This window comes from Diabrotica undecimpunctata, chromosome 6 (genome assembly GCF_040954645.1).
Source record: "Diabrotica undecimpunctata isolate CICGRU chromosome 6, icDiaUnde3, whole genome shotgun sequence".
NCBI classification, from domain to species: domain Eukaryota; kingdom Metazoa; phylum Arthropoda; class Insecta; order Coleoptera; family Chrysomelidae; genus Diabrotica; species Diabrotica undecimpunctata.
Window position 1 is genome coordinate 106814829 of NC_092808.1, and position 15353 is coordinate 106830181.

Consider the following 15353-nt stretch of genomic DNA (forward strand, 5'->3'; position numbering starts at 1 on the left):
GTTTATCTCAATCAAAACGGGCGACTATCATGAGGATATGAATTCCGATGGGTTTTAAAAATAGTTTCCCCTATATTGACTCTTCTAGAACCTGGATCGGTAATTATAATGGAAAATGCACCTTATTGCAGCCGTCGTATGGAAAACATACCGAATTCTGCATTGGATAAGAAGAAAAAATATAGATTTTGATGAAATGGCACGTGAGCATGGCATCACCGTATTAAGAACTCCACCGTATCATTATGAAATGAATCCTATCGAGCTGATATGGACACATATAAAAAATGAGGTAGCGCAAAAAAACATAACATTCAAATTCAAAGATGTCAAATTATTATTAGAACAAGCCATACAAAATATAATCGCTTCTAACTGGCATTCATGCATTGATTAAACATGTACAGAAAGAGAAAGAAGATAAAAATGTGGGACTTATACACGCGTGTTGATGTTCTTATCGAGCTCAGTATTATTACTCTAGGATGGTGAATTAACATCTGGAATAAATCACCATAAACGTATTTATTTTAAATAATAACTAATATAGTTCTAGTGAATTTGTTTTTTGTTGCTATATTCGGAAAGTACCTATCAGATCCTTCATCCTACGTGGCTATAATTTTGTAACTACGTACCTAATAACTTATTATTAAGGCATATTATTATTATGGAAAATTTGTTGCTTACAATTGCTGTTTACATTAGATTGCCGCCTCTGTTATTATTTGCTGTAAAGCAGTTGGTATTTATATTTGAATATGAATTTTTTTTAAGTATAAATAGGTATATAAGATCATTATTACAATATAGGTATGTTTAAAGAAGTCTAATGTAAAGGGATCCTTACGAATTAGTCCTCAAAGTGATTTCCCTTAGTTTAAAAATTTACACGCCACCATTGAACTACACATTGAATTTCGACTATAAGTACTTTCAGCATGTCACATGCCATCTTCCGGGCTTCGTCTTATAGAAGGTTATAAATACCTCATGGAAATGTAATTGCCAACACAAAATGCATTAAAAAGGCCTCTTTGTTATAGAGATTAAACCCTTTTAATGTTTGAAAAATCACATTTGAGAATATTGAACCAATGGCTGCCTGGTTAAACCTAGACTAGTCATTTTAACTGAGATGTCTTTTAAAGATTCCAGACCCTCCTCTAAAAAAAAAAAATTTTAATTTTTTGCTGAAGAATTGAGTATTTCAGAATTGTTTTCTGCAGTAAACTGATTACCTTTGAATTTTCTTTTAATATGCTTATTTCGATTCCTTACTTTGACTGCCTTTTAAATGACCACCAGATCCAGGCATTTTTCCGATTTTCAAAAAACAATAATTTTCGATAAATTTCAATAATATAAACAACTTGCTCACTTTATAAGTTTGGTGGTGGTGTATACAAACAAGTTTTAGCTCGTTTCAATGGTGTATAAAAGTCCAAATGGTGCTCATGCGTTTTTTATATATTGTTTCAGCACTATTACCGAAAAGGGGCTCGAGAACTGGCTCTAAAGTTTACCTGAAAGCTACATACGCTGATATATGGTATACCCAAAAGGTATTTTAAGTTGCGCCATGTGGAAGATCTACGGAAACTCTTTACCTACAATCTTCTAATATTACATCACTACTATTAATTACCAGAGGTAATTAATTTATTACTTATTCTTTATTGTAATGCTAATAATAATAATAATAATAAAAATAATTTTAGGTATTGACAAATCATCTGTTTATAATATTTTAAAAGAACATCGCCAAAATAATGGTGAATTTAAACCTCCAAAACCTTACCAAAGATCCAAAAAAGTGCTTGATGGAATTACCGATGAACATAAGAGCATGATTCGACGAATTGTTCACAGTTTCTTCTTACTAAATGAGCTTCCAATAGTTCAGAAAATTATGCAAAAAATTTCAGAAAACCCGAAAATTCCAAATTTGAAGAAAACTACTTTGAAAAAAGTTTTGAAATTAATTAATTTTCGGTGAGTACAATTTTAATACCAAGTAACTAATATTAAATCTCATATAAATAATAATAAACTGTCATATTTTATTAATTTTTTTATTTAAAATGCCCAACTTGAAAAAACTCCAATTCAGTCGAATTCGGGTCAAGGCTGAACAACAATACCTGAAATCCGGGACTTTTCAATGAAAATCGGGCCCTTTTTTTTAAATATAGAACTTTAATATCAACATTTTATTGATTATTTAACTTGCATTATATGCAGCTTCAAACTGATTACTGACATAAATTAAATTTTTACATAAAATCAATATATTGCAACGCAGCAGATTTGATTTTCGTTCAAAGCACGTAATTGTTTGGAAATTAATCATTCAATTGGATTGATTTTAAATAGCGCGAACGAAATTAAGAAGTTTGTTTACTTACAATGGTTGACAAAACCGAAAAAAAAACATTGATCAGCAATCATTACATCGTTGTATGCAGCATGCCTCGTAATACAGATGATCAATGTGTATACATAAATTGTTATTGTTTTTGAATCGTCTTTTCAGAAGACGATAATTAAAATACAGAAATTTTAATTTGATATGATTTTTCGGACTAGTTCGTCACGTTATTCATACTACATAACCAATAATGAATTGTAAATATCAAAGCTCCATTATTACAGTGACAAATAGAATTGAGTTTTCAATATGTATATTATGGGCTTTACCGCATTCACTATGATAATAATTGTATCTCTCTTCTTGACCTAGTGTCAATCGAACTTGTGACGTTGGGAACTGCAACTCGTAACCAGCGCATGGCGTTCACGTGATAATTCTATCTGTTCGGTGGCCCAACAATAATTCCCCTATTTACTGTTTTAATTTTTAAAACTCTTTAAACTTTCTCCTTTCTTACGTCTTTTAATCCATCTTTAACTTTTTTGTCCACATTTTACTAATTTATTCCTTTCAATCTTGAGCCTTTATGTTTCGTATTTATATAACATACTGCCTTTAATCTTGCCAATCAAGTTTGACAGGTGACTTGCGTTTTAATATGTTTTAAAAAACTATTAGTTGTTGGAAAACGAAAACTTGTGTGACACAGCTCTATTTTTTTGATGATTTGAGTACATCTATATGTTAAGATTTGACAGTTTTTCTGTTATTTATTTAAGGAATTCAATTTAAATTATAACAACATGCGATAACTATTATCATTACTTGCAGGTGTTCTAGAAATTTAATTTTTAGCGCTCGTTTTTAAACTTTTCAGAGAACATTCTGCTTTTTTCGAAAAGTATCTACGCATATGCTATATCTGTTATGCTATATGGGTGTACAATTAATTATAAACTAATAACCGTATAATGTATTTAAAATTCATAGATGAATATGGCTTGGTAATAGAAATAGAAGAGGAGAAACACTCGTCAACTTCCTAGAAAGCAATAAATACTATGCTCTGAATACATTATACACGAAAATGCTGTAAAGAATATCTCCAGATGGAAGATAGCCGTATGGACGTGAATATCTCTAGATGGAAGAACACGTAACGAAATAGATTTAAGTAAAAAAACAGATGTAAAATACTTAACAGTAATGAATACAATTTCTCTAGGAAGTGATCATTGAAGGGTTAGAGCCAAATTAAAGATAAATCACAACAATAAATAAAAGAAAATTTATTAACACATCGAATATAGATGTACACCTTTACAACTTTAATAAATGACCTATGTGCTACTTCGACACAGAACCTGAAAAGGACCGTAACAAAAATGTCAACTCAGAAGTATGTATGTATAGCGTTAACAGGCCTTTTAGGCGCATTGCTGGATGGATAATTTCGTTTCGTTTTCTGTTCTTAGCTATCAGCTTCCAATCTCTGATTCCGATCTCTTGGACATCATCTTCTTCTTCATATACCATGTCCTTTCAGAACGTTGGTTACCATCATAGCTATCTTAATTTTATTCACTGCCACCCTAAATAGCATGCTTGTATCAACACCATACCAATCTCGCAAGTTCTTCAACCATGAGGTTCTTCTTCGTCCTGGACTGCGTTTGCCTGCTATTTTTCCTCGCATGATATTTTGTAGCAACCTATATTTGGGACCTCTCATTACATATCCGAAATACTCCAGCATTATCTGCTTGATGCTTTTTATAATCTCAGTAGTCTTGCTGAGACGTTCTAGTATTGTGGAGTTTCGAATCTTCTCCACCCAGAAAACTTTTAAAATTCTTCTATAGCACCACATTTCGAAAGCCTCAAGGCGATTTAGATCGATTTTATTCACAGTCCAGGACTTGATACCATAAAGTAAGACCGAGAACACGTAGCTGCGAAGTAGGCGGATCCCAATGCCAATTTTAGGTATCTGCTACATAACACCTTGGACATCTTTCTAAAAGCCGCTCTAGCCTGCTCTATCCTAGATCTAATTTCGCCGTGACTTTCTGCGTTACAATTTAATTGCTGTTCAAGGTAAACGATTTTATCAACTTGCTTAAGTTTGGTATTATTTACATATATAGACGGTTTTATATGCTGTTGTTTACTTATTACAAGTATTTTGGTTTTCCGTATGTTCAGATCCAGACCTGCCTTCCTACAACTCTCAACGACACTATCAAGTAGTGTTTGCAGATCTTCTTGACTAGAAGCTAGGAGCACTGTATCGTCCGCATATCGCAAATTATTGATGACTTCACCGTTCACAAGTATTCCTTCTTGTTTTTCAGAAAGTGCTTTTCTGAAAATTCTTTCGGAGTAAATGTTGAAAAGCAGGGGTGACAAGAGGTATCCCTGCCGTACTCCTCTTTTAATATTAACCCAGATATTACTGAAACTTTTATTGTTAACATTTTGAATTAATTTCGAATTTTCATGGAAATTATAGCACATGGAACCAAAAAACACAATCATATATTTTTTTTATGACGATACCTGTCAAGTTTTGACATGTTCTTTTAAAAGGACGGTAGTAATATACGGTACCAGATATCATATATATTTTATTAGTATCAATTTACAAAGAATGAAAGGATTTAAAACAAAATTTTGGATGTAAAGGTATTTTGCACTTTTCACACAAAAACTGGACTTTTTTGTGACAATATCCACATCGCGATTGCTTTTCTTGATAAAGAACCAAGTGGTTAATACCGTCATATCTTGAATTGGCTACCGAATTCGAATTCCGCTTAGAAGGTCCGCGTTTTGTTTCTTTTTTAAAAGTTTCCAAAATATTAGTTGCAATAGATCTTCTAAATTCAAGTTGATCCAGTTTACCGTCTTGAGTTTTGTGAGTCTGCCACGCATTTTGAATAGCCATATCAACGCAATGAGCAAAAAGGGGAAAATACCATTTCTTTCCTCTTATGGACACTCGATATAAACTGATGTTCTGGTCACTGCGATCAAAGCCACCCATGAAGTTATTATATATTCTAACAATATTTGGTTGAGGAACTTGTATATGTTTTTTCTCTGCTTGTGAAAATCTCTTTACATAGAAGCAAGGCATTACTGGTACAAAATTGGAAGCAATAGAAACGATATTATTATCATGCCAGCGGCAAACCACTATTCCTGTATTTTTATCAAGACGATACTCGTATTTACCACGTTCAGTTTTTTCATAATAGATGAACAGGGTAAAGGGCATTTCATGGTGCGATTTTCCCTTACAGTGCCTGTACCAAATATGCCTCTTTGTTTTAGCTCATGCAGTAAATGAATAGAAGTAAAATAATTATCAAAAATAAGATGGAATCGCCTTTGAGGCCATACTTCATTCAATCTGTCTGCATAGGATAGAACTACTGATGCACCCAATCCAAGGACTTTATATTGTTCAGGTATTGTAGTGGAATTACCTTGGTAAGGAGAAAACCAAACTATGTATCCCAGACGAAGGGCTCCTACCCACATTTTGTACCCCCAACGGATTGGTTTTCCCCTGATGAATTGTTTTGTGGGATGGCGACCAAAATACGGAACCATTGCCTCATCTATGCTGTGATGTTGTTCTAAAGGGGAAAATTGTATAAATTTTTTGTTTATTACGTCGAACAGGGGTCGCATCTTGGCAAATCTGTCAAATTTATCTAATGACAAGTTATTGCAAACATGCAAAACTTTCATTATGTGGGAAAATCTATCCCTAGATATAGCAGCTACCACCATTGCGTTGTGCGAATCGTCACGATTTTCCCAGTACATGTACCTTTTCGGCACAACCACATAACCACTCAATACAAGAACGCCTATAAAACATCGAATCTCATTTTGAGTAATGTCGTTCAAAAGATTTCTTTGTCCTGCATAGATGTTAGTGTATTTGGTAACCAAATTGATGGCTTCATCATCAAAAAACAAATTGAAAATTTCCATCGGCGACTGAGTCATTTTCGGTCCAAATTGATTTTTCCAGTAAGTACAATCAGGGTGTTGATACAAGTCTCCTTGAATCCAGTGTGCAGATATTCTCTTCTCTAATTGATGGGGCAGCTTTTACTTGGAAAGAAACAAAGCCAATGGTATATTGTCATCATCCGAATCTTCTTCTGGTAGGCTGGAATTCACAGAATCTTGTGGTAATTCAGTCGCGTTGTCAAAAACAAGTTCTACATCGTTTCTCAACTGACTACCCGGTAAATTATTTATTGTAGTTAGTTCTTCATCGCCGGAGTCGCAATCGGTGACATCATCATTGGCATTTTCTGGGGGAAATATGATCAAACCATCTGGAGGGACTGGGATTTCATCAGAATCAAGCTCTTCTAATAGCTCATGCAATTTGAGAGGCCTCCTGAAACAATACGCACGTTGGTAGTACTAATTACTACCGTCCTTTTAAAAGAAGAAAATGAAATCCCAAGCGGCGAGCCTTTGAAACAACGTGACAACTATTCGAGCCAAGAATATACGTACATAAGTCCCTATTATACAATAATCCACATGCCAATGCCGTGAAATAACAGTTTTTTAATTCTAGACTTACCTCCAATTATAAGCATCCATTTTGTAGTCCAAAACCTGGCAATTTACACAGATAACCTCACAATTAGAGCATGTGCGCGCACTAAAATCGTTAAAACTTGTCGAATGCTGGCTCTTGAAAACACTCCATCCAGAGCCATCTATCAGTTGGTAGCTGTACTAACCTAAATTACGCATAATTTACACTGCCTTTTAAAAGGACGGTAGTAATATCTGGGTTAAGAGCTTGTGATTCCACACCATCTACTAAAACTGATGTTTGATTCCAATATAAACTTGCATTTATTCGAACATCTCTGCCGTCCAAGCCAGTGTCTTTCAGAGTTTGGACATCTTCAATCACTGCATATCTCCGTTTCTTTCTTGGTCTGCCTCTCTTTTTTTTGTCCTCTGGTACTCTCCAAACAATATTCTTGATCTTGCATGACCTATTACCTTGCATTCTTTCTAGATGTCCGAGCCATTCTAGTCGACGTTTTTTCACCACTTTTGTTTAGAGTTAGCATACAATTGGTACATTTCTGCATTAGTTCGTCTTCTCTATTCTTCCTTTACTATTTTTCCACCAAACATTCTGCAAAGTATCTTTCTTTCCTATGCTTCCAATCTGTTCTCTATGGTTTATGGTTCCAGTGTGTGTCTAATTATAGTTTTTTTATACTCTTATTTTGGTATTACGAGATATATCTTTGGTCTTAATTATTTTGCACCCGACTCCAGCACATCTGTTGTTCTTGGTCAGTCTCAGGTTGATTTCAGTTTCTTCCTTACATGTCTGATCAATAAGAGTACCTAAGTACATATATTCATCCTCCTTCTCGAATTCTACAACTAATCCATCCTCCACCTCCAATTTAACGAAGCCCCTGGTGTTTATTCCTTTTTTACTCGAGATTTCCATGTACTTGGATTTATTAATATTAACTTTCAGTCCCATTTTAGAGCTTTCCCTTATCAGTTTATTTGCTATACTTGCCAGTTCTTTTCCATTTCTTGCAATGAGAACCACTGAAACACCCATTGAAACTGAATGTAGAGGGCAGGTCGATTGCAGTGTCATGGCCGATACAAATGGTATAAACAAACATAACAGTCTAATGTTTACCATTGCTTTTGCATGTTTAGTTTGGTTTAAGACGAGTTATTTTTATCATTTAAAAATGGAAATTAGCCTAATGATATCTTTAAGTGTTGTGGTGAAGCAAAGAGACCATTGGTTGAAGGGGAAGAAGTTTTCAAGTGATGAATTCTTAAATTTTAACTTTAATGTTTGGAACTGGCTTGTGTATTGATGAATCCTATTTTGTGTATACCTGGAAACCCAGAGTATAATGTTCTGTATAATGTTTGTCCTACTAATATATGCATTATTTTATATTATTCCTGATGTTTTTAATCTGTTTATTTTTATTTTATACTATTTTTTGACATATTGTAAGTACTTTATTGTATATTAACATAAATAAATAACTTGAACTACACTTTATTGTAAGATAGTTCATTTGATTATATAAAATCAACATTAACTTGAGATCACCTGTCAGAAAAGATCATAACACATGATTTGTCTTTAAAAGATTCCATAATAAATCATGAGGAAAAAACCTCATGATACTATCCCAACATGGTATGTATTTGTATTACTGTTATTTCTTTATTTATATCTGAAAATAAATTATGTATTCTCAATATGTTATTGACTTAATGATAGTGGTATTTTCTTTTTATTGATTTCCTCTTTTTCCTTAAGCTTTCCAGTTTAGGAAAGAGAAATAGGGAAATATCTTCTGTTGATCTTGAATTGCATTGAGGAACAGAACAATATCGATTTGATTTAAAATACTTTAACGTGGTTATAATGCTGAAATTTACTAAAAAAATTTAATAATTCTATTCAAATCAACAGCTGTCTGGTTTGTTTATACCACTTTTAGTAGTTTAAATTTATTCCGCCAGAGGCCAGATACTTTGTTTTCAATCGCGAATAGTGAATAGCAAAGTAGACAACGGGTTTATTTGGCGAACACCTTTTTCACTTCGAATTCTTCCGAAACTGTACCGTTGCATTTCACAGCACAAATGGATTGTCTAATTGTCATTTTTACCAATCTTACTATTTTTTCTGACACTTGGAATTCTTTTAGCGTTTCTATGAATCTGTTTCTGTCTATTGTATCGTAGGCGGCTTTGTAATCAATGAAAAGTACTTGTGCTGAAATGTTGTATTCATAGCAATTGATCAGGATTTGTTTTAGCATAAATATTTGATCGGTTGTTGATCTTCCCTTGCCACATCCTTCCTGGTATTCTCCTAGATTCTTCTCTACATATATTTCTAATCCTAATCGTTTTTTAATTAGTATGCCCAGCACTTTATTTATTATCTAACAAGGATATTCCTCTATAATTTGCGCATTCAGTTCTATCTCCCTTTTTGTGAATATGAATTACTCAGCAGTACGAGGGGGGTTCGATATAAAACTAGCCTTTGATAGAAAAAAACAAGTTTTTTGGAATTAAATCGATTTATTTCTCAACATAGTCCCCTTTTAGCTCGATACACTTAGTAAGACAATGTTCCAATTTTTATTAATTAATACGGTGGGTTTCAACCAATTCATAGCCCAATTCGTGTAATTTTGCCATGGCGACGGCCGATCGGTGAGCCGGTGCATTGTCTTGGTGAAAAAGCACTTTTTTGTGTTTTGATTGTTTGCTTGACTGTTTTTTCTTTTTCCAAGTAGTCGATGTGAATGATGCCCGTCGCATCCCAGAAAACAGTCGCCATCACTTTGCCAGCCGAATGTGCACTCTTTGCCTTCTTCAATGGCACTTCGCCGCGTTTGCGCCACTGTTTCGACTGTTCTTTGGTTTCCGGTGTGTAATAATGCACCCAGGTTTCATCAACGGTGATAAATCGGCGAAAAAAATCCTTCGGATCGCGCCGTATCATCGCCAAAAGCGTCTCCGAAGTGGTCAAACGTTTTTGCATTTGAATGACTGTCAGCAAACGCGGCACCCATCGCGCGGATAGCTTTTTCATGCCCAAATGATGGTGAATGATGTTGTGTACGCGTTCGTAGGAAATGTTTAGGACCTCTATTAAATCGCGGAGCTTAATTAATCAATCTGCCATAATCATGGCATGGACTTTGTTGATCATTTCCGGCGTGGTGACTTCATTTGGCCTCCCGGGACGCTCATCGTCAAAAACACTCGTACGACCACGAACAAATTCAGCTTTCCAAAATGTTACTGTTGCTAACGAAGGTGCAACCTCACCATAAACTTCGTCCAGGTCGGCTTTGATTTGCACATTCGTTTTACCCTTTTTTTGGAGGAACTTACATCACCGAGCGATACTCGACTTTTTCCATTTCTACGAAAACACAAAATTTGCTTGATTTTGACGGCTGTAAAAACCCAACTAATTGTTTTTAAAACTTAAAATTTTGTTTTTTATTAATGCCCGAAATAAGCGAAGTAGAGATAGAGCATGCCGTCAAAGAAATGAAAATTAACAAAACACCTGAAAGTAATGGAATTCTGAAAAAATGTTGAAAGAAGAAGAGAAACCATGTGATATATAAAAAAGAGAAAATTCAATAACGGAAATAACATAAAGCCAATCTAAGTTGCCTGCTAACTGCAGTCTGAAATTATAATTGAGAAGATATAATACGAATTGTTGCGAAATGTAAAAATATATAACAAAGATTTCGATTGATTGATCCAACTAAATTTATGATATCCTAATAAATATAGTAATTTTAAGTATGTGGTATGTGATAATATTTTTTTAAACATTCATTAATAATAAGACTTACCTTTATTATAACAAATATTTGACGTGTCGTAAATCAAAGTTACTACCTGAGACTCTTCGTTAAAAGATTTATCAGGACACACCGAGGATGATACCTAAAAAAGGTTATTTAAATATTTTTAAATAAAAATTATAAAGATATGTACAGCTAAGAGTACTATTTGAAAGACCGATAAAACTTAATAAGTCGATAATGAACAGGGCCGGAACTAGGAGATTTGTCAGTTGTTGCTCCCTTTCGCGATTCCTCTCCCTCCCTCTCTCTCCAAGGAGAAGTTGATAGGGGATACTGGTTTGTATCCAATTGATATTATTCTTAGATCAGGGAGTCTTCCCTGTCTCAGTGTACTTCTCATGTAGTTTTTGATGATTATATGTTCTTTGTTCTTCAGATTATACTGTGACTGGCAGCGTGAGAAATATTCTCAGTGCAGTAGTAATGTTAGGGTAGGCTTCCTTTAAATTATTTTTATAAATAAACTCGTGGCTTCCTTTAAATTTTCGTCAACTGATGAAGCGTAGTGCTTAAAACTTTCTATTTCAAATTGAAATTCTTAAATGTTGATTAGCAGTGTACATGTTTGCCAATTCTTCGGCTTTCATCTTTAGATATTTTATTAGCATTTCTTTAATTCGAATTCCGTTCAAAAATCCAAACTGGATATTTATGTTTTCCTTAAACTTAAATCCTTAAACCCATCACTGAGTGCCGTAATCAACCGGTAAATAACCTATAAAATGGCTACTTGGTACACATTCTCAGCATTTGCCAGAGCTTCATCGCTGCATAGTACATCAGGCCTTTTTTTTCTTTGTCCTTTTTCTGAGAACTCGGATGATAGATCATGATAGAGAACAAACTCTCTGCAAGACTTTAAGAACGTTAAAAGACATTAAAGGTTCCTGGCAGCTAAATCTACTGCCAGGTCTTTTCTTTGTAAAAACTCATTCGACATTGAAAAGTTTAGAATTCGAAAATATTTTTCAAAATGGAGCTTATAGATGTGTTGACAGATCATAGTAGACAGAACATAACAGTATAAAATCCTACTTTATACCTATGAATTAGATACGATAATTCTTGTGTCTCATAATGAAAATTCATCATCATCATCAACCTGTATGCGTCCACTGCTGGACATAGGTCTTCCTCAGCTCTTTCCATCTGTCTCTGTCTTGTGCGGCTTGCATCCAGTTATCGTTAACACGTTTCAGATCGACAGTCCATCTAGTTGGTAAGCGTTAACCTGCCCGACCAAAACAGTCAACATCTGGGCTGGTATTTTAGGTGACAACGTAATTGGCCCTTTTTTCATTGTGGGCACTTTGTGTCGTCGTAAATACCTGATCTCCTGAGCAGTTACCCACATAATTTCAGCAGTTCGAGCATTACCTATTAATATTGATGAAATTTGGTTGTAGCAAGGCGGCTGTTCACCTTACAATGCACGGGAGGTTTTAGATTTTTTAAACATTACGTTTTCAGATAGTGTTATTAGTACAAAAAGTACCATAAAAATGCCACCTCGCTCTACTGACCTTGCACCTTTGGACTTTTTCGTATGGTGTTATGTGAAGCAACAAATTTAGAAATTTAAATAAATGACGTAAAAAAATCATTCAGGCCTTTCAACACAACACCCGAAACGTTGTCGAACACCCGAAGGCAATTATACAATAGATTGGGCTACTGCTTGACTGAACCTGGTAGACTTTTTGAAAATTTAATTTAAAATAGTTTTAATTAAAATTATAAAATTGTTAGTTTTTTAAAATAAATTGAAAATTGAGATTAAAGAAACTGCTGATTTAATCTAAGATATGAATCTGCCTTTAAATTTTGTAATCACATCGTTGAAATATTTCCCCAGACCATCTAAAAAATAAACTTTCATTCAGCAACAATGTACAGACAAGACTGCCCATAGTGCTTATGGGTCTCTATCACAGACATGCGGTTACATGTTATTCTCTCGGACATACAAGTCTATATAATATTTTTTCTCAGTTCGTTGCGTTGTCTTAATGACCTATAGTTAGATTATTTTTTTCCATACTTGTATTTCTAACGGGAAAAAATTTGGGAGCTCAACCAAGTGTCCTAAAAATATTAGCTCTGGCTCTGGAAATAATATAACTCGTAAGTTAACTAAAAAAGCTGCGAATTTCAGGTAAGTGTGTTAAGAACATCGGCCCTGGCTTAGTGTTTTTCGGCAGCAGAGTATTCAGCTCCGGTTTGGGCCTGCTCTGTTCACACTCATCACGTTGATCACGCTATAAATGAGACTGTTCAAACAATATCTGGGTGGGTGTTTGAAACTTACCCCAGGTTACAGAATATTCCCTATAATAGGAAATATTCCTCTCAACATCAATGTGTAGTAATTTCTGTTATTGAAAATAAAAAAAGAAACAAGATAGTGACCCATGTCATTCGATGTTGGGTCATCAAACGCACGCATCAAGATTAAAATGTCATAGAATTTGAACGACACGGCTCATATCGATTCAGAACCGATAAAGTCAATCTTAAAAAGACGGGGTTATACAGAATAGGATAAAATGTGACCGAAGCGAAGTGCAAAAACCTTGCATCTATTGGTTTGTACGGATTTGAATAAAGGATGCACTTACTTTGACTTAATGGTAGCCAATGACAGAGCCATTTAAGCGGCGAAACATTGGCAGTATTAGATATGAAGAAGTGATCCAGACGCGGAAAGTAAGTAAATACTAATTTTCTGGTAACATTGTTACGATCACCCTGTAACGGATAATTGCTCCGTCAGCAGTCATAATCCTTATTATAAATTTTAATTAATTATACGGTGAATATACGCGAAGTTATAACCTAATTTTTTATATGATTTACTTATATCAAGTTTAATAAACTTACGTTTAGATTAAGTCTACTTATGTTGAAAGTATAACCAGTATACGGATTTGTTATTGTACAATGCTTAGTATACTGAATTACTGGATTAGAAGATTCTTCAACTGTGTCATATTTGTCCAGTTCATCAGGAATTCGTTCAATAGGGATTATCTTATCATGCTTCTCTTGGGTTCCAGTGTCATGTTCAACAGATTCATGCTTCTCTTGGGTTCCAGTGTCATGTTCAACAGATTCATGCTTCTCTTGGGTTCCAGTGTCATGTTCAACAGATTCATGCTTCTCTTGGGTTCCAGTGTCATGTTCAACAGATTCAACAGGAACTACGTGATTCTAAAATATATAATATTTAACATGTTAAAATAATTAACTAATTAGCCTACCTACCTACACGTTCGCAACTGTTAAATATAACGATTTGATTATTTTAATATAATATAAATAAACTACTTAGATTGAGGAGGAAGAAAGAGATATTCATGGCTCCGAAACCTTGATCAATGGACTGGCTTATCAGCAGATGAATTATTACATATCGCGCAAGATCGAGAACAATATCGTCAAATAGTCACACCTAATTTGAACACGGTACTCAAAGAAGAAGATAATAATTAATTGGAACATTATTTTATTTACCAATACGTATTTAATTATATTAAAGACATCATCTATTTATCTTCGAACAAAAGATTTTAAGAAGAATAATTGGGTCAATTTATAAATATGTAGAAGACTCTTAGACAACATATTCGTGTATATACTATGAGCTCTTACTATAACTTTGAATTCTATAAGAAATACAAAGAAATGATAGATGGCAGGGATGTAATATATTTGTAAAAGTAAACCTATGTTTATTTTACGTGAAACAGCAGGGTTTAGTTATTTTTAGTTATTTAAAGTTTTAGGTTGTATGACTGTTTAAGTTTTATTGACATGGACATATTGTAAATTGTATGGTACAATTGTCAAATTACTTAATGGCGTAAGAAATAGCATTGTTCTTGATTCTCTTTTTAGGTTTGTATATTTGTTAAGTTATGTTATTATTGTTAATAATTTATATTGTAGAATTTTAACGATAATAAACTCTTTTTAGACGAATTCAAACTGCTATCTCTTCACATGAATAAGGGTATGATATTACACTTATATATTTAATAAAACAGGTAGACTAAGGCAGGATAACTGCCAAAGAGTTAATGAAAACACCCTCCCAGACGAACTGTTTTATCAATACCTGCGGGAAATAAAGCAGGATCAGGCCAAGACTTAGGGTGCAAGACGGTGTAGACATGACGAGAGAAAGATTGCTGCAGAAAATCGGCAACGACTGGCAATTGATAGGAATGACTGGCAAAACAGAGCAACGATGGTTATCGACTGCATCGGCGCGCGGCGTCGATCACTGGATGGCAAAGGTAGACCTATCACAACGAAAGTGAAACGAAAAGATTTTGTGGTCAGCAACACATGGATTGTTCCGTATTCGTCACTTCTGTCCAAAACATTTAAGGCTCATTCAACGTGGAATTGTGCAATTCACTGAAGTCTATCAAATGGATCTGAAAATATGTAACAAAAAGCAGCGATATAAGATGTTTTTTGCGTTCAAAATCCCAATCCTAATGATCAAATTACAC

The 15353-nt window shown here is 34.2% G+C and overlaps 1 protein-coding gene and 1 long non-coding RNA gene across 2 annotated transcripts in view; one reads left to right on the forward strand and one right to left on the reverse strand.

Moving 5' to 3' along the window:
- LOC140443696 (uncharacterized) overlaps positions 1-2029 on the forward strand; it is a 70119-nt gene extending 68090 nt beyond the window's left edge. The window contains exons 2-3 of the long non-coding RNA XR_011951251.1: positions 1483-1653; positions 1722-2029. This is a non-coding gene — a long non-coding RNA (uncharacterized lncRNA). The remainder of the gene's footprint in view (positions 1-1482; positions 1654-1721) is intronic.
- Positions 1-15353, reverse strand: part of Lerp (lysosomal enzyme receptor protein) — a 199799-nt gene that overhangs the window by 55189 nt on the left and 129257 nt on the right. The window contains exons 14-15 of the mRNA XM_072535074.1: positions 13714-14043; positions 10819-10912 (exon numbers count right to left, since the gene is read on the reverse strand). Coding sequence (XP_072391175.1) covers positions 10819-10912; positions 13714-14043 — 424 coding nt within the window. The remainder of the gene's footprint in view (positions 1-10818; positions 10913-13713; positions 14044-15353) is intronic.